The 26,305-nt window shown below is 39.2% G+C and overlaps 1 protein-coding gene across 2 annotated transcripts in view; it reads left to right on the forward strand.

Annotated features, from left to right (window-relative positions):
* Window positions 1-24,358, forward strand: part of LOC140463047 (glucose-induced degradation protein 8 homolog) — a 39,025-nt gene extending 14,667 nt beyond the window's left edge. Inside the window, exons 2-5 of one of the 2 annotated variants that reach the window (XM_072556679.1) lie at window positions 6,319-6,446; window positions 8,870-9,063; window positions 19,798-19,995; window positions 21,163-24,358. In XM_072556679.1, coding sequence (XP_072412780.1) covers window positions 6,329-6,446; window positions 8,870-9,063; window positions 19,798-19,995; window positions 21,163-21,336 — 684 coding nt within the window. In that variant the 5' untranslated portion in view covers window positions 6,319-6,328 and the 3' untranslated portion in view covers window positions 21,337-24,358. Of the gene's footprint in view, window positions 1-6,318; window positions 6,447-8,866; window positions 9,064-19,797; window positions 19,996-21,162 lie in introns of both variants that reach the window. The other variant, XM_072556678.1, reaches the window with a different exon arrangement.
* Window positions 24,359-26,305: the final 1,947 nt, after the last annotated feature.

Consider the following 26,305-nt stretch of genomic DNA (forward strand, 5'->3'; position numbering starts at 1 on the left):
AGGTGCAGTGATTGTTAAATTGAGACAAGGGATGTAAGACAATAGTGCATCAGTTACTGAGGGAGTGGGTTGTTCATCAACTGTCACAACCACCCTGGCTTCAGCGGGACAGTGCAGCATGTTGGTTGACATGGCTAAGATGCAAGACTGAAATTCAAGGGGTAATATTGGGAGATGAAAGCCTAAGTGAAATTAACAAGGGAACATTGAAGTCTGGTGAGACTGCTTGATTACCAGGCTGAGCATGCAACCTGCATTGACAAGCAAATCCTGAATTGCCCTCCTCCTTCTTGTGAATTGTAAATGTGCAATGGAAATTGCAATGGAGAAAGTAGGTAAGAACTTTCAAAAATTGATCGGGGTGGATGTTCTCAGATAAAGGGATGGCTGGAAAATGAGAAGCCTTCAAAAATGAGATAATGAGAGTTAAGAGACAGTATGTTCCTCTTCGGGTGAAAGGAAAGGCTGGTAGGAATGCTGAATGACTAAAGAAATTGTGATTTTGGTTAAGAAAAAGAAGGAAGCATATGTCAGGTATAGACAGCAGAGATCGAGTGAATCCTTAGAGTATAAAGGCAGTAGAAGTATACCTAAGAGGGAAAACAGGAGGGCAAAAAGGGAACATGAGATAGCTTTGGTAAATAGGTTAAGGGCATTTCAAAGGGATTTTATAAATACATTGAGGACAAAAGTGTAACTAGGGAGAGACTAGGACCCCTCAAAGATCAGCAAGGCAGCCTATGTGTGGAATTGCAAGAGACGGGGGAGATTCTAAACAAGTATTTTGCATCTGTGTTTACTGTGGAGAAGGATATAGAAGATGAAAGAATGTGGGGAAATGAATAACCGCATCTTGAAAAATGCCCATATTACAGAGGAGGTGCTGAATGTCTTAAAATGCATAGAAGTGGATAAATCCCCAGGGCTTGATTAGGTGTACCCTAGAACTCTGTGGGAAGCTAGGCACAGTGATTGTTGGGTGATTGCTGGGTCCCTTGATGGAATATTTACATCATCAGTTGTCACAGGTGAGGTGTCGGAAGACTGGAGGTTGACTAACATGGTGCAACCTTTTAAGATCGGTGCTAAAGAAAAGCCAGGGAACTATAGACCGGTGAGCCTGACATCAGTGGTGGACAAGTTGTTGGAGGGATTCCTGAGGGACAGGAGTTACATGTATTTGGATAGGCAAGGACTGATTAGGGATAGTCATTTTGGTTTTGTGCATGTGAAGTCATGTCTCACAAACTTGATTGAGTTTTTTGAAAAAGTAACCAAGAGGATTGATAAGGGCAGAGCAGTGGATGTGATCTATGTGGACTTCAGTAAGGTGTTCAACAAGGTTCCTCATGATAGACTGGTTAGCAAGTTAGATCACATGGAATACAGGGAACACTTGTATTTCACTCCAAAGGGATTTTATAAGTACATTGAGGACAAAAGTGTAACTAGCGAGGGACTAGGACCCCTCAAAGATCAGCAAGGCAGCCTATGTATGGAACTCCAGGAGATGGTGCCACTTGGATACAGATCTGGCTCGAAGGTAGAAGATAGAGAGGGTGGTGGTGGAGGGTTGCTTTTCAGACTGGAGACCTGTGACCAGTGACGTGCCACTAGGCTCAGTGCTTTTCGTCACTTATATAAATGATTTGAATGTGAACATTAGAGGTATAGTCAGTAAATTTGCAGATGGCACCAAAATTGGAGGTGCAGTGGATAGTGATGAAGGTTACCTTTGGGTACACTGGGATCTTGATCAGATGGGCCGCTGTGCCAAGAAGTGGCAAATGGAGTTTAATTTAGATAAATGTGAGATGTTGCATTTTGGTAAGACCAATCAGGCAGGACTTATACACTTAATGGTAGGGTCCTGGGGAGTGTTGCTGAACAAAGAGACCTTGGAGGGCCGCACAGTGACTCAGTGGTTGGCACTGCTGCCTCAAAGTGCCAGGGACCCGGGTTCAATTCCAGCCTCAGGTGACTGTCTGTGTGGAGCTTGCACATTCTCCCTGTGTCTGCGTGGGTTTGCTTCGGTTTCCTCCCACAATCCAAAGATATGTAGGTCAGGTGAATTGGCAATGACAAATTATCCATAGTGTTAGGTGCATTAGTCAGGGGTAAATATAGGGTAGGGGATTGGGTCTGGGTGGGTTACTCTTTGGAGGGTCGGTGAGGACTTCTTGGGCTGAAGGAACTGTTTCCATACTGGAGGGAATCTAATCTTATCTAATCTACAGATTCATAGTTCCTTGAAAGTGGAGAGTGAAGAAGGCATTTAGTACGCCTTCCTTTATTGGCTAGAACATTAACCATAGGAGGTCATGCTGTGGCTGTACAGGACATTGGTTAGACCACGTTTGGAATATTGTGTGCAATTCTGGTCTCCCTCCTAGCAGAAGGATGTGGTGAAGATTGAAAGGGTTCAGAAAAGATTTACAAGGATGTTGCCAGGATTTGAGAGTTTTGAGTTATAGCGAGAGGCTGAATATGCTGGGGCTATTTTCCCTGGGGTGTTGGACGCTGAGGAGCGACCTTTTTATAGAGGTTTATAAAATCATGAGGGGCATGGATAGGGTAAATAGACAAGGTCTTTTCCCTGGGTTGGGGGTGGGGGGAGGGGAGTCCAGTACTAGAGGGCATGAGTTTAGGGTGAGAGGGAAAAGATTTAAAAGGGACCTAAGGAGCAACTTCTTCACGCAGAGGATAAGACCATAAGACATAGGAGTGGAAGTAAGGCCATTTGGCCCATTGAGTCCACTCTACCATTTAATCTTGGCTGGTGGGCATTTCAGCTCCACTTATCTGTACTCTCTCCGTAGCCCTTAATTCCTTGCAAGATCAAGAATTGATGGTGCATGTATGAAATGAGCTGCCAGAGGAGGTGGTGGAGGCTGGTACGATTACAACATTTAACAGGCCTCTGCATGGGTGTTTGATTAGGAAGGGTTTAAAGGAATATGGGCCAAGTGCTGGCAAATAGGACTGGATTAATTTAAGATATCTGGTTAGCGTGTACATGTTGAACTGAAGAGTCTGTTCCTTGCTGTACATCTCTATGACTAGATGCAACCACATCTGGAATGGACAGAGTAGACAGTTATTCTTCTGTACCAGCACATGTGCTCCACTTATGGGCGACATAAGGCCCTTCAAGGGGAAATTGTATAAATGGGGCATGAAGCTGATTTAAGAATCAAAACATTGTACAGTGTGGAAAAGGGCAGTGTGACTCATTGAATTATACCAATCCTTCGGAAAGCTTCCCACCCAGACCCAGCTTCCAACCCTGTCCCTGTAACTCCATAGCTACCATGGCTAACCCATCTAGCCTGCACATCCTTGGATGTAATGTAGTTATTTGCTAAGGCAAGTCTACCTGACCTGTACAACATCTGTCTCCCTTTGAACTGTAAGTATTCACCAACATGTTATTATATTCCGGGCTGCTTTGCACATATTAGAAGCAGGTCCCCTATATCAAAGATCCATGCAGAGTCATTCTATTGCCCTTATTGTTCGAGTCCTCCATGTCCCACTCTGAGGACTATGCTAAAGCACTAAAGTGTGGTCATGACTGCTGACATTGCCAAGAACCTGATCTTTTGTGATCATAGGTTTATTGGAACCGTGTCCAATGAATCTAGTCACAGCAGAAGTCATCATTTTTATGGCAGCAGTGTTATGAAGATGCAGATAAATGGAGGAGCAATTGTGCCAGCGATTCCTGTAGCAGCAAGAACCTCCAGTGGTTGCCAAACAGCCTCTCATTATGAAGTCACAGCTGAAAGTCCTCTCAGGATGCAGAGAAGGTGCAGGAGCTCCGGATATATCTGCTATTTTGTCCAGATGGGCAATGAATATTGCCACGGACAGAGGATGTCCCAGGACAAAGTATGCCAACTACTGATGTGCATCTGTTGCCTGAAAGGATGGTTGGTCATCCTGTTAGCAGTGCAATTCATGGTCGATCACCGCTTTGTATCATTTTTCCATGATGAGGTCACTGCTGCAGCTCAGTCAGTAAGCAGTCTTATCATTCTGTGCTGCTTGCTTCAGATGAGCCAGGTGCATTGCTTCAGACTAAGGAGATCCTGGAACACTGTCACAGAACTATGTGTGGGATCTGTGACCTGCGCTGTGTGGCCATTAAAGTGACAGTTGTACTAAACGTTCAAGGTATTGGCTGCTTTAAAAACTTACTGATACCCTATGTGGAATCTCATAGTCTTCAAAGATTGGGAGAAGATTTGTAGCTCGGGTGCTCGTTGTTGTGGTTCTGTTCGCCGAGCTGGGAATTTGTCTTGCAAACGTTTCGTCCCCTGTCTAGGTGACATCCTCAGTGCTTGGGAGCCTCCTGTGAAGCGCTTCTGTGCTGTTTCCTCCGGCATTTATAGTGGCCTGTCTCTGCCGCTTCCGGCTGTCAGTTCGAGCTGTCCGCTGTAGTGGCCGGTATATTGGGTCCAGGTCGATGTGTTTGTTGATAGAGTCTGTGGATGAATGCCATGCCTCTAGGAATTCCCTGGCTGTTCTCTGTTTGGCTTGCCCTATAATGGTAGTGTTGTCCCAGTCGAATTCATGTTGCTTGTCGTCTGTGTGTGTGGCTACTAAGGATAGCTGGTTGTGTCGTTTCGTGGCTAGTTGGTGTTCGTGTATACGGATCGTCAACTGTCTTCCTGTTTGTCCGATGTGGTGTTTTGTGCAGTCCTTGCATGGGATTTTTTTTTCATGAAATTATACTAGTTAATAGAGCAGGTGTAGGCATAATGGACGAAATGGCCTCCTTCTGTACCATAATAGTTCTGTGATCTGAGAAGTCTGTGCAACGTACTCTGAGACCGGCCGTGATGCCTGTATCCTCGAGAACTTGCTCTTGCTTTGTTTCAAGGACTGAATTTCTTACAAGGGTAGTTACTATATGATGAGGGTTGCCTTCTGAAGCCATGGCACATGACTCCTTTACACAGCCTCCTTCATTGAGGCCGAGCGTAGCTGTAGTTCAGTTTATTCTTCCACCACTTATGCAGCAGACTATCGTCTGACAGATCAGGTTGGTGGGATCTTGCAGTACTGACATGATAGAGTGCAGTGTTGGGCATAACAAGCCAAACAGGATTTAGTTAACACCTAATTCTAATAGAACTGGGCACAGTGATCATTGACTGCAAGTTTGTGGTTGCATGAAAGATGAACTGTTACTATCATTCTCAGAAATGAACATAGCTTTTTTTTAGTTTTTTGCCTTCGCCTTTGCCATTGTCCGATTAAAATGAAGATCTTCAACCGTTTGAAGGCTTTCAAGTATGTGATGCTCTGTGTTGAACACTAAGGTAATATAATGCTACGTGGTGTTACGGAAAGAGTAGAAATCTTTAGGACAGGGTTCTAAGATGGTATCTTAGTTAGTTAAGATAGTTAACCTGATGCTTGTAGTTGCTGTTACATCATTATGTGTCTTATCAACAATCACTGTATGATACAATACATATGTGAAAGTGAGTTTGTGTTAGAAATAAGATGTCACCCGTACCACCCTCTGAAGCATTTGTATTTAGTTCCCCTCCTCCAATGTGCACTGTGAAGAGCAACTCCTCCTATTTTGTACTGCTGGTATGGCTGACTTTAAATATGGTGCCATGATGTCAGCATAGTGGCATGTACTTCCATCTTTGCTCACTGGTTGCATGAATGGAGTACCATAGAGGCATAGTGTATGCATAATCAGGTGAGCATGAGAGAATTGTGTTGGAGAAAGAAGCTCTAGCTCACAAGAGAAGTCCTTCATGAAAGTTCCTGAACTTGGCATTCAGTCGAGTTTTGGTGAACTTCAGTCCCACATTACTGTTTTGTGGAAATGAATTTCTTCTCCTTCATCAAAAATGCAGCTTTTCTGTTTGCTGTCAATATCACTATTATTACTGTCCTCAAATTGGCTGTCACATTTCCTGCATTAAAACTATGACTACCAATGTAACTTCTGATGTATTTTCACATAGTATGGTCTTTGCAGAACAGCCATGTGTGCATAGATCTTAAAAAGAATCTTACCCTCTTGTTGACCATTTGCTTTCTGTGCACCATCCTTATGGTTGCTGCAGGACTTGCACCTATATTGTTATTGGTGACTATGCTTAAGTTCATTAACCGTAAAGCACATGCCTTCCTGTGATTGTGAAAGGCACTCTATAAATGCAAGTCATTTTTCTTGCTTTGTTTTCCATCTTGTTTTTGATAATTAATTCTGAAGTTTTAAGGTTTACCTTGTCTTATTTTAATTGATCCTCAGCGACATAATTACATGTGTTATCTTTGGTCCTACAGCTGTTTCACTATGAGTTACACAGAAAAACCAGATGAAATTACTAAAGATGAATGGATGGAAAAACTCAATAACTTGCACATCCAAAGAGCTGACATGAATCGTCTTATAATGAATTATCTAGTTACAGGTAAGACTGACGCAAAAAATAACAGAGATAATATAGATAATAATAAGAGCCCTAAGAGCCCCTAATAACCCAGTATTGCAGGCAGAATTTTAGGAACAAATCTATTTTGCCAAAAAAGAATCTTCATCTGAAGTGGATTAATTTTCCTAGTTTTGAGACCTTGCAAGAAATTGGGTCAAGGAAAGGTTTATATTTTGTAAAAGCTAACTTGAAATAAACTGCTTCAAATAATGAAAATGGATAAAATGTAATATGTCAGAATTTGTGAACAGGCAGGTTAATGTTTTGTGTGTAAAGGTGTTTATTTTCTAACTATGTTTAACTGTCAATGCCTATTTTATACAATGCAATATTAAGGGTCATTTCTATTGTATATTTATAAATGATATTTTATCATCCAATAGATAATATCTTCAAGGTATGGAGGATAGAGGAATAGAGTACAAAAGCAAAGATGCTTACATCTTTATAAATTACTTGTTGGGCCACAGGTGGAGGTGTGTTCAATTCTGAGCGCCAGAAAGATTAGGAAGGATTTTGAGATGAGAGGTTCTGAAAGCAACTTGTCAGACCACACCAGGGATTTGGGACTTAAGATCTATGAGTTAATCAGAGAAGCTGGGATTGAGCTCCTTGGAGCAGAATAGATTTAAAGGGAGATTTGATGGTCATGTTCAAAATCTTCAAAGGGTTTTGGCTAGTTTTTGAGAAAAGCTTTTTGTAACTGATCAGAGTTAAGGTACTTGGCAAAAGAGTTAGAGGCAAGACAATTTTTTAAAATGATGCACGTTGTGCACTGGAATGCATTGCCTGAAGCAGTGATGGAAGTGTATTCAGTATTCACTTTCAAAAGGAAATTGGATAAATAAGGGAAAAATAGAGGGCTGTAGGGATAGAATGGAACTAATTGAACAGTTTTTCAGAGGCACAGGTCTCCAATGCAGTATCTTTTTATGATTCCCTAAATGATAGGACTTCAAATTGATTATATGAGCTAGCTGAATCAAAATAATGCGAGTTTTTTTTATTGGTCAGTCAAATTAAGATTTTTTGTACATTGAAAATTTATAGTTAAGTCAGTGGGCACTTAAATATCATAACCATGCTAATTTTTATCAAATACTTGAGGGTGTAATTCAGTAATTGCTCTTGTTTTTCTATTGTGACTTTATCGATGGTATCAGAAGTTTGAACAATTTAAAGCAGTACTCGTGACTAAGTTTTTTTGCTGCAGCCCTGCAGAGTATTGCAAAATAGCAATACTGCTATTCTGCAAACATTTGTAACTATTACGTTGGAGAAACATGTGATATTGAGAAAACTTTTGACATAATTATGCCAATTTGTCTTAGCATCTGCCCATAAACTGTAGGTACCACAACAGTAAAGTACAGTGGATGCTGGAAATGTTCAGCAGATCTGGCAGCATCTATGGTCAGAAAAGTTTAGTTACATTTAAACTAAGTGTCTCTTTATCAGTTTGAAATTATTATGAAAGGTCAGTGACCAGGAATGTTAGTTAACTCTGTAAAGAGGTTGCCAAACCTGAATGGTAAAAGCTACTTGTGTTATGCTACATTTTGTTTTGATAGAAAGGTTGCAATCAAGTCGAAGTCATCTGCAGTGAGTTCAACTTAATTTTATAATAGCAACATATTCAGAATTCTAAGATTAAACATTCAGAATATGTACTGCATTTCAGTTTATGCATCTTTGATATTTTGTTTTGCAGTTAACATTGGGCCTAAGCCAAAATATGGTCCATTTTATAGGAGATAGAATGATCAGGCACACAAATGGATGTTGCCGTTATTTCAAATGTACTAGAAGTTGTGCACCTTTCTTGGATTGGCCAACAATACTTTTTGTTGCATTGTTTAAAGTGTGGGCATAACATCAGTTAGTAGTGTAGGTAGGATGAGTTTCTAAAACTTAATGTTACATTCATCAAGAAGAAAGAAAAAGTAATGAAGGATTTAAGATGGAATGGGAAAGAACCTAATGTTACTATGAATCTAGATCATCTTGGGGTTATTAGGTCTTCAATTAAACTTTAACTTATCAGAAATGCTTTGATAGTTTTGTTTTAAATTGCAGAAATGGGACAGACTATTGATGCACTAATGAGGGATTTGGAAATGAGGTCAGCCATCACGTAGTCAGGAGCACATGTCCTGTTTTGTATTTTATGGTTATGCAGTGATTGGATGTGTATGGAAACACTATATTCATGTTAAGCATTCTTTCAAAGTGTTGTGTGTGATGTGGATTAAATTTAATGTTATGGAAAACTATGAAAGTTTGACTTTTCACTTCATGTGAAATTTTAAGGAATAATAAAATATTTTGTGAGGCGTTTCCAGGATAATTTACGGTTTACCTGCTAATACAATTATAATTTAATGTATGATTTGTTTCAGAAGGATTTAAGGAAGCAGCAGAAAAATTTAGAGTGGAATCAGGGATTGAGCCCAGTGTTGACTTGGACACCCTTGATGAACGTATTAAAATTCGTGAGGTGATACTTAATGGACAAATTCAAGAGGCAATTGCACTAATCAATAGTCTGCATCCAGAGCTTTTGGATACAAATCGTTATCTTTATTTCCACTTACAGGTAGGGAAATCTTGACATTCAGGTGTTAAAAAGAGGAGTGTTGGTGGGGTCAAAATCTAGGTCCTATTTATTTATAAATTATAAGTAGCATTTGATGAACAATTGCTTAAAAAACATATTTGAAAGTTTGACGTGTGTGTGTGTATATATACAGCCATAATTCAGACCATAATAGGCATCATAACTATAGGTAAAAATAAATTTTATGATGTTGCTTAACTACTTCGTGCATGTAAACTATTCACCCCATCGCCAACCCCCTTTTCTCAAATTCTTGGAAGTGTTCATTGCCTCCCAAACCTTTGTCTACATTCATACAATTCTATGTACACATTCCTCCAAGTAGATTTTCTGGCCAAAGACTGCAAAAGTCCTTAAAGTCATAAATGCTGTTTCTTATAATAGTAAACATGATAAACTTTTTGGTTTCATCCTTCTCACCCTATCTTCAGCAGGAAAATGTGGTACCTGGGCCCATATCCTCATTGCGAGAATGGAAAGAGCATTGATTGAAGGAGCAGTGGCTGTGGGAGACAGGAAAGTTTTCATTAGAGGAGCAGTGAACTTGAGCTGATCAAGTTTGACGTTGTGGGGGGAAGGGGTCGTGTATCTAGAAGTGAGTATGAGTGGAAAGCGAGGACTTGGATACTGCCACAGAATCTAGGAGACACTGCTAAAAGGTTGTGATTGGGTTGGGATGTTGGAAAATTCCATTGTGGCTGGTTTTCTCTGTTGTGGGGGGGGGGGGGGGGGGCGGGGGGGGGGGGGGGGGGGGGGGGCGGGGGGGGGGGGGCGGGGGGGGGGGGGGGGGGGGGGGCGGGGGGGGGGGGGGGCGGGGGGGGGGGGGCGGGGGGGGGGGGGGGGGGGGGGCGGGGGGGGGGGGGGGGGGGGGTTGTTGTGGAGCACTTGCTGCCAACATTGGATTTCAGCCAGGTTTAGGATTGCACCCTACTGAGCAGCATTTGGTAGCTTGTCATTCAATCTGGAGCAGGATGGCCCAGAAAGACTAACAAAAGTTATATATACATAGTGAACACAGTTCATCATATCCATGTGAACACATAAATACATTGGATGAAGTAAATGGATTTAATCTCGATGCATGCTTCATGATTTCTGACCTGCAGGTTTATGAAGAAAGTTGGGTTATTTATCATTTGTAATGCATTGGGCACGGTTACTAAACACCTACTTTTAAAACCGGCAGGGCAGCACATATAAAAAGGAAACTGCATTTGATTTGAAGCTATGTGGATGAACAAATTAATTTCATTTCATTATTTGCTGAAATGGGTGGATTTTTAAGACTGTGCTAAATCAAGTTGTGTTAACCCTTCCTACTGCTGTCACATTTCATCATCTCTCCTGAAAATGTGAACTTTTGTGTCAGGACAGGTGTGGCATCCATGAGAGGAATAAGAATGTGACTGGATGAAGAGTTATGATGGATATGGAAACAAGTGAAATCAGTGATCAAAGAGTTTTGACAGGACATAGGCATGTAAAGAGAGACTTTAGGTGGGTGGGAGCTGGAAGAAAATGAGACAGGGACAGGCTGGGGCTGGAGGAGAGCATTAGATGGGATGGGTGGGAGCTGGAGAAGAGGGAGAACGTCCGTAAGGTGGTCATCAACAGGGTGGTGATGGTTTAGTGATATTATCGCTAGACTATTAATCCAGAAACTCAATTAATGTTCTGAGGACTTGGGTTCAAATTCCACCATGGCAGATATTAGAATTTGAATTCAATAAAAACGATCTGGATTTTAGAGTCTTATGATGACCATGAAACCATTGTTGATTGTCAGGAAAAACCCATCTGGTTCATTAATGTCCGTTAGGAAAGGAAATCTGCCATCCTTACCTGCTCTGGCCTGCACGTGAATCCAGACCCACAGCAATGTGGTTAGTTCTTAACTGCCTTCTGGGCAATTGAGGATGAGCAATAAATGCTGGACTAACCAGCGACGCCCTCATCCTGTGAGTGAATAAAAAGATCTGTGCTATCAGGTGACACTTACTGAGCCAATAAGAATTAGGGACAATAAGAATTAGGGACTCTGTACTGTATGGCATCATATCTACAACAAAGGAAGACAGTTATGATTGTTGGAAGTCAGTCATTTCAGCTCCAGGAGATGACTGCAGAGGTTCCTCAGGAGAATGTCCAATACTACATCATCATCAGTTGATTCGTCACTTTACCTTCCCTCCATCATAAGGTCAGAAGTGGAGATGTTCACTTTTGACTACAGTGTTCAACAACATTTGTGACCAATTGAAGTAGTCCGTATCCAAATGCAGTAAGACCTAAATAGTTTCGGCTGGTGAGTGGTGAATAACAAGTGGAAAGAAATGACAATGTCTAACAATTAAACCATTGTCCTCGACATTCAGTAGAACCACCATCACTGAAGTCCCAATATCAACATCACCAGTGACCAGAAATTGAATTGGACGAGGCATAGGTATTCTCTGGCGAAAAGAGCAAGTAAAAGGCTGGGAATCCTGCATCAAATAACTCACCGAAACCTGTCCACCATCTACAAGGCAAAAGTTAGGAGAGTAACGGAATACGGAATTCCCCAATTGTCTGGATGAGTGCAGCTCCAACAACACCTCAAGAGATATGACACCATCCCAGACAAATCAGCCTTCTTGACTGGCACCACATCCACAAATATTCACTCCCTCCTCCACTGATGCTGCAGTAGCAGCAATGTGTACTGTCCTGAAAATGCATTGCAGAAATTCACCAATGCTTCTGAGACAATATTTTCCAAATTATTGACCACTACCAGCTAGAAAGATGACAGTAGGAGATACATGGGGACACCACTTCCTGCAAGTTCCCCTCTGAGCCAGTTGCCATTCTCACTTAGCAACCTTGAAGAAATGGAAATATGTTTCTCTGGCAAAATCCTGAAATGTCTTCTCTGACATCATTTTCAATGTTTCTAGACCCAGTAACTGCAACATTCATGAAAGCAGCTCACCCATATCTTCTTGAGGACAATCAGGGATGGGTAATAAATGCTGGCCCAGCCAGTAATGCAACCCTCCCTTGAGTGATGTAAATATTCTGCTGTTGTGGTTGTGGGTATGTTTGCCGAGCCAGGAAATTGATTTGCAGACATTTTGTCTCCTGTTTAGGTGACATCTTCAGTGCTTTGGAGCCTCCTGTAAAGCACTGCTATACTCTCTCTTCTGGAATCTATTTGGTTCTGTTTCTGCTGCTTCTGGTTGCTGGTTCCAGTTGTTCATTGTAGTCCATGGCTGAGTGTCCTGCTTCTAGAAATTCTCTGACTGTCCTCTGTTTAGCTTGTCCTATGATCATAGTGTTGTCTCAGTCAAATTTGTGGTCTTTGTCATCTGTGTATGAATACTAGGGACAGCTGGTCATGGCGTTTAGTGACTAGTTGGTGTTCATGGATGCGGATTGCTAGTTGTCTGCCTGTTTGCCCTATATTGTGTTTCATGCAGTCTTTGCATGAAACCTCCTAAATTACATTAGTCCTGCACATGATTAGGTAAAGGGTCTTTTGCCCGTGAAAGTTGTCAGAGTGTGGCTGTCGGTTTCTAGGTTGTCATAAACCCGATGGTCGGAGAGGTCTGGCTGTAAATTCTGAGTTTTTTTAAATGTAAGGTAGCGTAGCTAGTGAGTTAGGTCGTGGCATGTCCTCATTGTATTGTTTGTCTGTTAGGTATCTGTAGATGAAGTTGCGGGGATATCCGTTCTTGGTGAATATTCTGTTGAAGTGTTCTTCTTCCTTTCATTGGCTGGGAGTGCTGCAGTCTGTTGTAGCCCTTTTGAACAGGGTCCGAATGCAGCTTCTCTTGTATGTGTTTGGGTGGTTGCTGTTGTAATTCAGAACCTGGTCAGTGTGTGTGGCTTTTCTGTACAATTTTGTGGTGCATTCACCATTCTGTATTCTTTCTACCATTACATCCAGGAATGAAGTTGATTGTTGGTTTCCTTCTCTCTTGTATATCTGATCCCTACGACTGTGATGTTGATAATCCGGTGTGTATTCTTGATTTTGGATCTCTTAACGATAACAAAATTGTCATCTACATATCTGATCCAGAGTTTGGGTTGGATTTGTGGTAGGGCTGTTTGTTCCAATCTTTGCATCACTACCTCTCCTATGAGCCCAGAGATGAGTGAGCCCATAGGTGTTCCATTGATCTGTTTGTATATTTGGATGTTGAATGGGAAGAGTGTCGTCAAGCACAGCTTTAGTAGTTTGTGTGTGCCGTCCTTGTTGTTAGGTTCCCTGTCGTGTTGTCTGTTCTGCTTGTCCAAGAGGTTGGCTGTTGTCTCTCTGGCTAGAGTTTTGCCAATTGAAGCAAACAGTGCCGTTACATCAAATGAAACCAATGCTTTGTCCTTGTCGATGTTTATGTTCATAATGTTGTCGAGGAATTCCTGTGATGATTGTATAGAGTGTTTGGATCTATTAATAAGATGTTTTAGTTTTTGCTGGATTTCTTTTGCCAGTTTATGCGATGACGCCCCTGGGAGTGTCATGATGGGTCTAACTGGTATGTCTGATTTGTGTACTTAGAATAATCCGTAAAATCTTGCGGTGTTGATGATTTCTGGTTTCATTCTTTGTAGATCAATCCTGACTATTAGTCTGGTTTTTTTAAGGTTCCGTAGTGTGTTGTTTATTCTACTGGTTAGTTGTGGCATGGGGTCACACTCCCTCTGTGTAGGTAGGTGTCAGTATCTGCAAGTAGTTTCTTTGTCTGAATATGTTTCTCGATCTTGTCCATTAAACTGTCATTCTGCCCTAATCCGCTGGTACTATGATTATGTTCTTGTCATTTTTGAGTGTTTTTTAGGCTTCTCTCTCTCTTTGGTGTTGAGGTTATTCGTTTGTCTTTTTTTTTGTTGGTTTGTCTGGCTGTTTGCTGTATCTCTTCAGTTACTCCATTAGTTCTGAGTGGACATTCTAGTGCAGCTAGGAAGCCTGTTGTTTTTGCATTCTTGTGATTGTAGTTGAGGTCCTTGGCTAGTATGGCCTTTTTTTTGTGTCTGTAAGCTTTAGAGAAGTTTCTAACCCAGGTGTCTGTCGTGTTGTCTTCTCTGTTGGTTAGCTTAGTCGTTTTGTCTTGTAATAATATTCTCTTTCTGTATGTAGTTCTGTTCTGTCCTATGGTGATAGCCTGTTTGATTGTCGTGGTCCACTTCTGATTTGTTGTTTTTGAAATTAACAATTTTTGGCGCACAATTTCTTGTCTGTATCTCTGTGGTCTGTTGTGTGCATCCATAATCATAACCCTGGTCTTCCTGAAACCGTTTTGTCTGACTGTTTCCCTGGCTTAGAAGTATGACACTCATCCACTGACTCCCATCAACAAGCACATTGACCTGAACACAATATACTGGCCACAACAATGAACAACTGGAACCGGCAACCAGAAGCACCAGGAATTGAATCAAATAAATTCCATAAGAGGCAGTACAGCTGCACTTCACAGGAGGCTCCAAAGCACTGAAGGTGTCACCTAGACAGGGGACAAAACATCTGCAAGTCAACTTTTCAGCTTGGCAAACGTGCCCACAACTGTGACAAATAATACCCGAGCTACAAATCTTTACACAGACCTTGAATATTCTGCTGTGTTGGTGCTTTATAAATGCACATTATACAAAATGGAGTATATAAATAGGGAAGTTTTGGTAAATCTGTGCAAGACACTAGTTGACAATGGCTGGAATACTGCAAACAGTTTTGGATCTGCTATCTAAGGAATGTTATATTGGCATTGGAAGCAGTTCAGAGAAAGTTCACCTGGTATAGAAGGATTGCTTTATAAGGAGAGGTTGACTATTTTGGGCCTGAACTCAATGAAGTTTAGAAGAATAAGTGGTGACGTTATTGAAAATTCTGCATTCCTAGGGGGCTTGATGTAGAGAAGTTGTTTTCCTTTGCGGGAGAGTCTAGGACCAGAGGGTATCATCTCAAAAGAAAAGGTTGCCGAGTTAGAACGGAATTGAGGAATATTCTTCCTTGCATGATGATGAATTGGCGAAATCCATCCCATAGACGGCTGTAGTTGATGGGTCGTGAAGTGTGTTCAAAGCTGAGAAATTTTTACTCTGTAAGTGATTAAAAGTTGTGGGGAAAAGACAGGAAAATGGATTTGAGGATTTTCAGATTAGTCACAATCTCAGTGGTCTTGTGGTCTAACCTTACTGGATGGAATCCAAATTGCATGAAAGTAAACAAAAAAGGGATTAATCAGTGATCTGTACACTTGGCTAGAAAAACAATTCTGAAATTAGAGTGTAGAGATGAAATAGACTTGGGCTATTAAGATTAGCCTGATAGGATTGCGAGTAAGCCATTCAGTCCCTTGAGTTTGCTCCACATTCATCATCAATAAAATTTAGCTCTGACCAGAAAATTGAACAATTTCCTTTGGTCTGCATGTCTCCGCCAAATCAAGATCAAGTCTATTTTTTTAAAAAAAGTAACTGGTTGAAGAGAATCTTTAAATAGAATGTTGGTGGGTCAGCAAAACGTTTGCTTATTAGTTGGCAGCAGCATTGGTAAACTGTCATTTTATTTTTCATTGAAATCCGATCAAGAAGAATTAATTGTTACCGTATCTGCCTGATCTTCAGTAAAACTTTCTTTAATTACAGTAAATATTTAATGGTGCATTAATAGTAAATATTTGTGGAGAAGAGTAACTTTATTGCTCCTTCTCCATTGGAATCTCCTAGCATCTGAACAGGTTCAAAACAAATCTGAGCAGTCTATTTGTTGATGCTTCTGGATCATCAGTCAAAAGTGCTTGCATACTGCTAGTAATCGTCTTGAGAAAAGCTATAAGAATGAATTGATGAAATAGGTGCCAATGTTAAGACATTGACATTAAAGACACATTGGAATGTAGTAGAGAAAAGTCTTACTTTTCATGTGGCAATGAGTTTTAATGTGTGTACTAACTTTCTAAATTTGTGCAAAAATCCACTGGAAGAATACTATTTTACAGATCAAATATTTATATGACTGTAAAATTGAAAGTAGGATTTCATTTTTGTTTCATCGAAATAAAGAATTCGAGGACTAAGATGCTGAGAAGGATGGAGGTACCAATTAATATATTTGCATGACAAGATGTTGAAGAATGTGAAGGAGGCAGTTATCTGACCTAGTAGTCGATTAGATGCGCCTTCTGAACTTTTGGAGGTTAGATAATGGAAAGTGTTTCTGTTGACATCACGCTTGAGGAAATGGCAGAGGATAATTGATCATTCTGGAGGTTGATTAACTAGGGGTTCAGAGAACCCTGTTGTGGGTTGAAGCTGTGTGGGATTGGGAAATGTTTCTTTCCACAGATGGTGCCAAACCTGAATATTTCCATAACTTCTGTTGTTTTTATCTTCTGTTTCTGTGTCTTGACTTTGGCTGTTCCTTCAATAGGCAATGGCCTATTGGGGACCCAAGTTTAAATCTCACCATGACAGATCATGTAATTTGAATTCAATAAGGATCTGGAATTAAGAGTCTAACGATGACCACAAATCCATTGCCAATTGTTGGGAAAAACCCATCTGGTTCACTAATGCCCTTTAGGGAAACACACTGCTGTGGGTCTGGAGTCACATGTAGGCCAGACCAGGTAAGGATGGCAATGTGATTGACTCATAACTGTCCTCTGGGCAATTAGGGATGGGCAATAAATGCTGCTTAGTCAGCAATGCCCTCTCCCGTGAATGAATTTAAAACATAACAATGGATTTGTTCGGTTTGTGTACGTGGGTATAATATTTTTTCAAGTCACATATCATAGAATCCATAGAATGCCTACAATATGGAAGCAGTCCATTGAGCCCACACTAACCCTTCACAGTCTATCCCTATAACCCTGCATCTACTATGGCTAACTCACCTAGTCTGCACATACTTGGACACTATGGACAATTAAGCATGGCCAATCATCTAACCTGCATGTCTTTGGAATATGGGAAGAAACTGGAATACCTGGAGGAAACCCACACAAACACTGGGAGAATGCACAAACTCCACACAGGCCGTCACTGAAGAGTGGAGTCAAACCCAGGTCCATGGTGTTCTGAGGCAACAGTGCTAACCACTGAGCCACCTTGCCACCCCAAAAAAAATGACCTCAGGAATTTTACTGAAACTGCTATTTCCCTCCGATTTTTTTTAAACAAAAGGTCAAGAATGAAGGTGACTAAAAACTGATTCAGACAGTGTATTTAGAGACAGTCGGTACCAGGTGTGTCACAATTCGCACATTTTGTAAAACACTAAAGGAAATGTGTTCAAGCTGTCTCCAGCAAGTATTTCTGGGAGCCGTTCACATTCTAGATTAGATATTTTGACACTGCTACAAAGGTTAATCCTGCTGCTTTATTCATGCAAGATCTGGTTTTCAGGTTTTTAAATTTCAATTTATTGATGCAATCTGCTACAATCATAGCAAGAGTGCTTTTATGATTTAAAATGAAACTATGCAATAAAAGTAATCTGGATAGAAATGAAATCTGCATTCTTAGTGGCCAACTTTCAAGCATAGTTTTCAACTGTTCTTCGTTTTGATGCTTAAAAAACCTGCTCCAGCAGTTTGCAGTTAAAATGTTATTTTGTTACTTCAGCATGAATTAATATTTTCCAGTGACCTAAAATGTTTTTAACTTCAATTTAATATTTAAAACCTTAAATTTCTACCTCATCTTCCGGTGGCATGCATCAGTGGTGGTTAAGTTGTTGAAGGGGATTCTGAGAGACAGGATCTACATACATTTGGAAAGGCAAGGACTGATTAGGGCTAGGCAGGATGGCTTTGTGCAAGGGAAATCATGCCTGTCAAATTTGATTTGAGTTTTTTGAAGAGGTGACCGAGCAGATGGGTGAAGGCAGAGTGGTAGACATTGTCTACATGGACTTTAGCAATGCTTTTAGCAAAGTTGTGCATGGTAGACTGGTTAATAAAGTTAGATCACATGGGATCCAGGGAGATCTGGCCAATTAGATATAAAGTTGGCTTGACGATAGGAAACAGAATGTAATAGAGGGTTGTTGTTCAGACTGAAGGACTGTGACCAGTGTTGTGCCGCAAGGATTGGTGCTGGGTCCACTGTTGTTCATCATTTATATAAAACAGTATGACTGAGAATATAGGAGACATGGTTAGTAAGTTTGCAGATGGCATCAAAATTGGAGATGTGGTGGACAGTGAAGAAGGTTTTCTCAAGAGTACAATGGGATCTTGATCAACTGAGCCAGTAAGCTGAGGAATGGCAGATAGAGTTTAATTCAGGTAAATGCGAGGGGTTGCATTTTGGTAAGACAATCCAAAGCAGGACTTGCACAGTTAATGGTAGGGTCCTGTTGTCAAACAGAGAGACCCAACGGGGCAGATACATAGTTCTTTGAAAGTGGTGGCATGAAGGCATTTGGCATACTTACCTTCTTGGACAGAGCATTGAGTTCAGGAGTTGAGACAGCATGTTACGGTTGTACCGAGACATTGTTAAGGCTGCATTTAGAGTATTGTGTACAATCCTGGTTGCTATAAGAAGGATGTTATTAAGCTGGAGAGGGTGCTGAAAAGATTTACAGAATGTTACTGAGACTAGAAGATTTGAGAGATAAGGATAGGCTGGAAGGTTTTTCCCTGAAGAATCGGAGGCTGATGGGTGACCTTATTGAGGTTTACAAAATGGTGAATGGAATAGATAAAGTGAATTGCCATGGTCTTTTCCCCAGGGTAAGGGTGTCCAAAACTAAAGAGCATTGATTTGAAGTGAGAGGGGAAAGATTTAAAAGGGACCTATTTGACTCTCTGACCACTGTTAGAAATTAAGCAGGACGCCATTGACCAGGTTCTGGTGCAACAAGGTATATTGCAGTGCTTTAAACTTGCCCCTGTATCTCTTCATTTTAAAGTGTTTTTATGCTTACCAAGCTGATGACAATGCAGTGATGGGAGAAGGAAAATCCAGGACTGGAGTGAATAGGGAAAAGAACAGAACATCTCCTTGCCCAATGAGATTTAAGAATTGAAAAATTAAGATTGAGAAAGAAGTTGGATGTTCAAATGTCAAAGTTGAGATTTTAAAAATAATGGATAAATAGGGAAACTTAAGACTGGATTGAGACAGAAAGAAGGAATGAAGGGGCACTTTAGGGATTTTTTAAATGTCTTTTGAAATTCACAACTTGAAGGACTGTGACTTAAACTTCTAATAAATAGTGTTCAGATAAGTAAATTTTTAGTGGTCAACAATTATCATGTTACTGAAAGGGTACTTGCTGCAAATTTCACAGTATAAACATCAGCTTCAGGTATGGCTTATATCCACACCACAAATACAACAACCCTGTGATATGTAATGCATGTCAAAACTCAGGCAGGTGGCAGACTTCCAGTTTTGTAAAGCTAACAGTGGAGCACAAGTCAGGAAACAATCTTTGGACGTTAACATATAACTGCATTTGCTTCTCATCTAAAGTTCCTCTACAGTTTACTTATAAATAATAAGTACACCATTGGACTCTCCACTATATTTTGACAGTAAATTCTGGTCCAGTATAATGTAATCTTTAGCAGTAAAACAGAAAACTAATTTTTAAAAGAAGAAACCTACTTGAACTAGAGTGTTCTTGCTGAACAACTGTGTACCAATAACATTACTGGCTGTATTGTTGATTAGTTAACCTAACATTATTAAATGTGCTCTCTACAGCAACAGCATTTAATCGAGTTGATTCGCCAGCGTGAGACAGAGGCAGCTTTGGAGTTTGCCCAGACCCAACTTGCTGAGCAGGGAGAGGAGAGTCGGGAATGTCTGACTGAGATGGAACGCACACTGGCTCTACTAGCTTTCGATAATCCAGAAGAATCGCCATTTGGGGATCTGCTTAATATGATGCAAAGGCAAAAGGTAATAACTTCAATTCAATACTGCACCATTAAATATTCTTAATAGAAAGATTGGTTAATTATGTATTGTCGGAAATATTTGTTAAATGTACAAATTTTTTTCCTATGCAATTAAAATGTCTGGTAAAACTTGCCATAAACTGTCACATTGCATATAGGACACTGGTGTAGCTAAGTGATTCTGCATATAATTACCTATAATTTAATTGAAAACTGCATTTGTGAAAATCTATTAAATCTTGCACATTATCATTGTGCAAGACCTGCTTGATGGCATCTTCAATGACATTTTCCAAATGTGATTGAGAGTAGACTAATTTGGTGTAATTGGTTCGGTCTGTCCTGCTTTTTATGGCCAGCTTAAACTGAGCATATGTTGTTTGTAGAACATTATTTACTAAATAATTCTCTGTACTAAGAATTACGCTCACAACCACTTTGTCTTTTTAATCTGGTTTGTAATGTGGTCCATTTCCCAGTAGTGGAGTCTCAATATATTATTATGTAGCACTTTGTTCTTCACTGACAGAACATGTATACACATTCTATCTGGTTAATCTTAACAAAATAGGTGACTGCCATTCTGCTTCAATCCTTAGGACAATGCCTTGACCAAAGTTTGGCAGTTAACTATCAGTCACCATCGTTCTGTTGTATTCTCCTCTACCAATGTTCCAACCAATTATCACTTTATTTTTACATTTTATACTGTGTGAAAATAAAGCAAACAAGTTCAAATGCTGGAAATCTAAAAGAAATAGCAGGAGAAGAAGCTGAGTCTACAGAAGGGTGACTTAACTCAATATTGACTCTGTTTTCTCTCCGCAGATGCTGCCAAACCTACTGAGTTTCTCCAGCAACTTCTATTTTTGTTTCAGCATAAAATGTTATTCCCTTTTACATTGGTATTCGTGCAAGTTTCCTGATGGGTTCAAGACAAAGCACTTCAACAGAATATCTTTTTTTCCACCAAGCCTCTAGTTTTCTGCCACCAAATGCATATTAGAAAATTCAACATTTTTATTTATGAAAGTGTGAATTTCTGTTTCCAGTAAAATGTGATCTTGAGTAGAAAGCTTCTGGTATCCAACTGTGTTTGTCTTTTATAGAAACTCAATTTGAATGTTGAATTTAATGGACTACAGTCCCTTTTTTGTTTTAAATCTAGGTTTGGAGCGAGGTGAATCAGGCAATTTTGGATTATGAGAATCGTGAATCAACACCTAAGCTAGCCAAACTGCTAAAACTTCTATTATGGGCACAGAATGAGCTGGACCACAAGAAAGTTAAATATCCTAAGATGACAGACCTCAGTAAGGGAACAATTGATGAACCCAAGTAAAGACTATATGATGGGACTGAACAGGATTATGAAGCATCTTGCTGTACGTTTACTGGTTACAGTATATGAGACAGGACTATAATTTCACTAATAAATGACAGAACATGTGAATATGACTTTATGGTTAAGAATGATCAGATTTAAGGCTGGGATGAAGTCCAAAGCATCAACAACACATTACATCGGAATGCCACCAAATGGCTGCTGAAGGGTCAAGAGAGTGCAAGATTCACCCCAGTCCTAAATTCATTTTTATGGTAATTTATAACTTTACCAACTTCACGCGTTGGACTGAAAATACTGAGTATTTACGTTTGGCTGCTGTATAGGATTTCTATTTGTAGTTTCTTTGCTTCATATGCCAACAGTTCTTAAGTGTATGTTTATATATTTTCAAACCAAATTTTCTAAGTATCTGCCTGTTCTCGATTCAATATCCATACTACATCTGAAACTAACCTCATAATTTATTTCTTACGAAATATCCTCAGCAATGTTATTCTTAATATAGTATCTTCTATTAAAATTATTTGGAGCCAGTTGTGGATGTAACATGGATACTAAGAATGTAATTAGTATAAACTGACTATTCAGTTTACATTTTCTCAGTCCCATTAAAATTTTTCCACTGTTCAGGAAGAAGTTCAAATACTTGTTAATTTTCATTAAGTAGCCTTGCTATCAAACTAAAATTCACAAGCTTGTAAGTCATATTATTTAATCTCAAGGTTTTGTATATTTTGTAGCAATGAGTCATTTCAATGAGTTGTTTGTATATAATGCAATTCCTTGCAGAAATAAGTAGTTTATTGATTTCCCAATACTCAAATGCTTTACACTTTGAAATTCATCCATAGTGCTTTTAAACCCTCCTTTGTGTGTGCATTACGTGTCTTGAGCTTATTGATATGTTCTGTTTTTTAAAAAAAAACTAAAATGTTAATTTATCATTGCATATATCGGTGAATACTTTGAGAGTGTACAATGGAAAGTCATTGACCACTATTTTAATTAGTTTTATAGCTGAGGAATGCAGATTCTGTGTGTTAGGTACTTTTCAGACAAAATAGTTGATGGTACTTATTTCGTTAGAAGAAAGACTAGAAGATGATTAGAAGTTTAGAAGAAAGATTCCAGATGCCATCATCTGTATTGTAAATATTCCCTAGATTGACTTTAAACATGTAACTGAAGAATGATGAGATCAGTTTTGTAGGAATAGATGCAAATGTTCATTATTAACAAAAAGCCAAAAGAACTGTGGATGTTGGAAAACAGAAACAAAAACAGAAATTCTGTGTTTGTTGCAAATGTTCATGTCTTCTCCCTAACCCCATCACCTACTACACTTGTTTTTAAAGTTTGCTCATGATCAATTTAATATTTCAGGGGCTTATAACAGGGAAGCTTACCACAACTTTGAGAATGCTTTGTATCTTGGAAAAATCTTTGATAAAACCTGTTTTAAATTTTTAAGATTCTGTAAGAAAGTCATTGAAGTTGATTTTCTGAAAAATGATCCCCTTCTGATTTAGTTTTAATACTTTTCTCAGCAAACATACATTATCTTCTCAATCTAAAATTTGTGTCATTAACCTATTTCAGTCACCAAAAAATGGACATCTAAGAGATAAACCATTGTATAGGTGGTTTGACCATACACTCAGTTATGCTATCTTTGTAGTAATGCTGTCTTGTCCCTCAATTCATCTAATAGATACAAAGATCTTTTTAGTGAATTCAACAGTGCCATGTTAATTTTTTTTTTAGCTTCTTAAAAAAAATGAGCATGTTCCCAGAGATTAAAGGTTTGAAAAACTATAATCTTAACTAATTATCTCTACAAATGGTGAGGTCTTCTAATAGTTTGCAGATTAAAGTAACTACTGTACAGTTAAATAAAAGTATAAGATGTTGATTAAATGTTAAAAATACAAAAAAAGTGAAAGCCCATAATTAGTAATTTATTCTTTGTAAAAACTATTTGAATGAATAATGGAAGAATTCAAAACTTTGGTTTCAAGACAACTCTTGTTTAAAATACTGTTATGCAATGTATTATCTTGTGCAGTGAATGGACTGGAGGATATTTATTTTTGTCTGATTACATAGCAGAATGCTGAAGAATGCACGAGACCAGAAGGATAATTGTGGTCCATTGACCAAAATATAGTTGACGAGTGTCTTTATGTTCCCCTATCTGCAGCCAAAAGTAATGTGTCTAGTTTCTTGAATTTGCTAGAACTTGTCTCTACTGTCTTCCTAGGAAGCTTTTCTACGTGTTGATCGAACTTATCACAAGAATCATTATAACCCTGTTCATAAATCATTAACATGTTTTTCTCCCTACTCTTTACTTCAGTTTTTATTTTCATGCTCTCTCATTTTTTTTTCCTGTTTTAAAAATGCTCATTAAAAATGCATTCAAATCTCTTTTTTTGTTATTCCCGGTTTTCATAAAGAAAATAACTTGAGAGGGTACTTGGCATCACATCAAATAGAAATAAAAATATAGTAAATCCAGAACACTACTACAATGTGCAAAATTGGTGAAAAGGCAATTGTGACTGAGGTCAGAAGTAATTTGTTCTCTTGATGAATCATTTCCACTTGGATTGTTCTAGCTAGAGTGATGGAGGCAAAAGATGTTAAATTCACTGGAGAAATGATGAGAAACATGCTTTTTTTAAAAAAAGAAATAAAGTGTGGATGAATGAATGTGGTACTCTGCAAATTAGATTGGTAAATGGAGAGAAAGATAGTACTATGAAGCATTGTAAGTTGTGGAATATTTTTAACAACCAGCTTGAATGATTGGAAACATCTTTAGAATTAACTGAAAAGGTTATATTCTTTCCTCAACAGGAGTATTAACATTATTTTGTGGCAAAACCTTACATGAATGCTTCAAGTTAATTATTAGTAAATAAAATAATCTAAAATTTACTTAATTTACTTTTAGGTTTCATAATTTGTCATTTGGACCTAACAATTTATAAATAAAAGTTTTGTTTATGCTTGACCAATATTCTAAAAAGCTCTTCAGTTCTTTCACATTATAATGCATTGTTATGATATAAATTCCTTAACTGATTTTAGCTGAATTACATTCCTTGGTTTCAGCAGTACTTACCAATGGTTTAGATGTAGAGAGCATGATTAAGTTTGAAGGTGATTCAAGAATTGTCCCTGTGTTAGGGTTTGGGGAGGAGCAGTAAAAAAAAAACAGAAATTTGCAGGAAGATCTTCAGAGGACTGATCAGGTGGGTAGGATGTGAAATGTAGAATTCTATTCTGAGATGTGTGAGACCAACCAAGGCAAGGGAAGAATACTGGGAAGTGTAGAGAAATGGAAGGGCCTTTTGAGTGTTGCTGCAACTCTCTGAATATACCAAGTCAAGGTTGATAAGATGATTAAGAACACAGAGGTAATTTCTGGATGTAGGTTTGCTCGCTGAGCTTGAAGGTTCATTTCCAGACGTTTTGTCACCCTACTAGGTAACATCTTCAGTGGGCCTCAGGCAAAGCACTGCTGAAAATTCCTGCTTTCTATTTATAAGTTTGGGTTTCTTTGGATTGGTAATGTTATTTCCTGGTGTGAAGTCACTTCCTGTGCCTTTTCTCGGGGTGGTAGATGGGGTCTAACTCTGTGTTTGATGATAGAGTTCCGGTTGGAATGGCATGGTTCTCGGAATTCTCATGCGTGTCTTTGTTTATATTTTTCTAGGATGGATGCGTTGTCCCAGTCGAAGTGGTGTCTTTCCTCATCCGTATGTAAGGATACTAGTGAGAGAGGGTCATGTCTTTTTGTGGCTAGTTGGTGTTCATTTATCTTGGTGGCTATTTTTTTTTTACTAGCCACCAGGATACATGAACACCAACTAGCCACAAAAAAAATGACCCTCTCTCACTAGTATCCTTACATATGGATGGGGAACGACACACTTCGACTGGGACAACATATCCATCCTAGGACAAGCCAAACAGAGACACTCATGAGAATTCCTATAAACATGGCATTCCAACTGGAACTCCATCACATCAGGTTAGACCCCATCTACTACCCCCTGAGAAAAGGAACAGGAAATAACATCACCAACCCAAACATATAAATAGAAAGCAGGAATTTTCAGCAGTGCTTCGCCTGAGGCCCACTGAAGATGTTACCTAGGAGGGTGATGAAACATCTAGAAATGAACCTTCAAGCTCAGCAAGCAAACCTACATCCAAAACCTCAACCTGAACTACAAATCTTCTCAAAACTCGAAAGGTTATTTATTTTACATGCTGAGACAGAGAATGTGAGAAAACAGAGTTTATTGCTAGAACTTCAGATGCTGGTTAGGCCACAGCAAGAATATGGTGTACATTTCTGATTGCCACGTGATTGAATTAGAAAATGGACTGAAGAGACTTAAGAGCATGCTGCCAGGATTGCTGAGGAAAGGTTTGATACGTAAAGGTTCTTCTGCTTGGTAATAGAGGGAATTGTGAGGTGTTTTAATTGAGGTCTCTAATAGGAGTCCATTTTTCCTTAAGTATTAAGTTATTTACTATGAGAAGTTGGTAGAAAAATGAGAGGGGAGTTAAGATTTTTTAACCATGAGTGCAGTGGGAGACTAGAACTCACTGAAAGAATGGGAGAGGAAGAAACTCTCAAATGCATTAAAAGTGTACTTGGAGTTTTGCAACCTCCAATATCATGGACCAAGAGCTATATTTGGCTGGGTAACTGTTTTTGGCTGACACAAGGGGCTAAATAACTTCCTTCCATACTATAGATGTCAATGATGATTAAAATCAAGCTACCTGAGTTTAATTTCTGTAAATGGCTGTGTGGGCCACTGAAGAATCCTAAATAGGTCACGTTTGTCCTGTTCATTGACTAATTTAAAGTATAATTCCATCAACAGCTAATAAGTTCTTAATATGTTTATAATACATTGAAATTTATGATTAGTACAAGGGC

The sequence above is a fragment of the Chiloscyllium punctatum genome, chromosome 37 (genome assembly GCF_047496795.1).
Source record: "Chiloscyllium punctatum isolate Juve2018m chromosome 37, sChiPun1.3, whole genome shotgun sequence".
Taxonomy (NCBI): domain Eukaryota; kingdom Metazoa; phylum Chordata; class Chondrichthyes; order Orectolobiformes; family Hemiscylliidae; genus Chiloscyllium; species Chiloscyllium punctatum.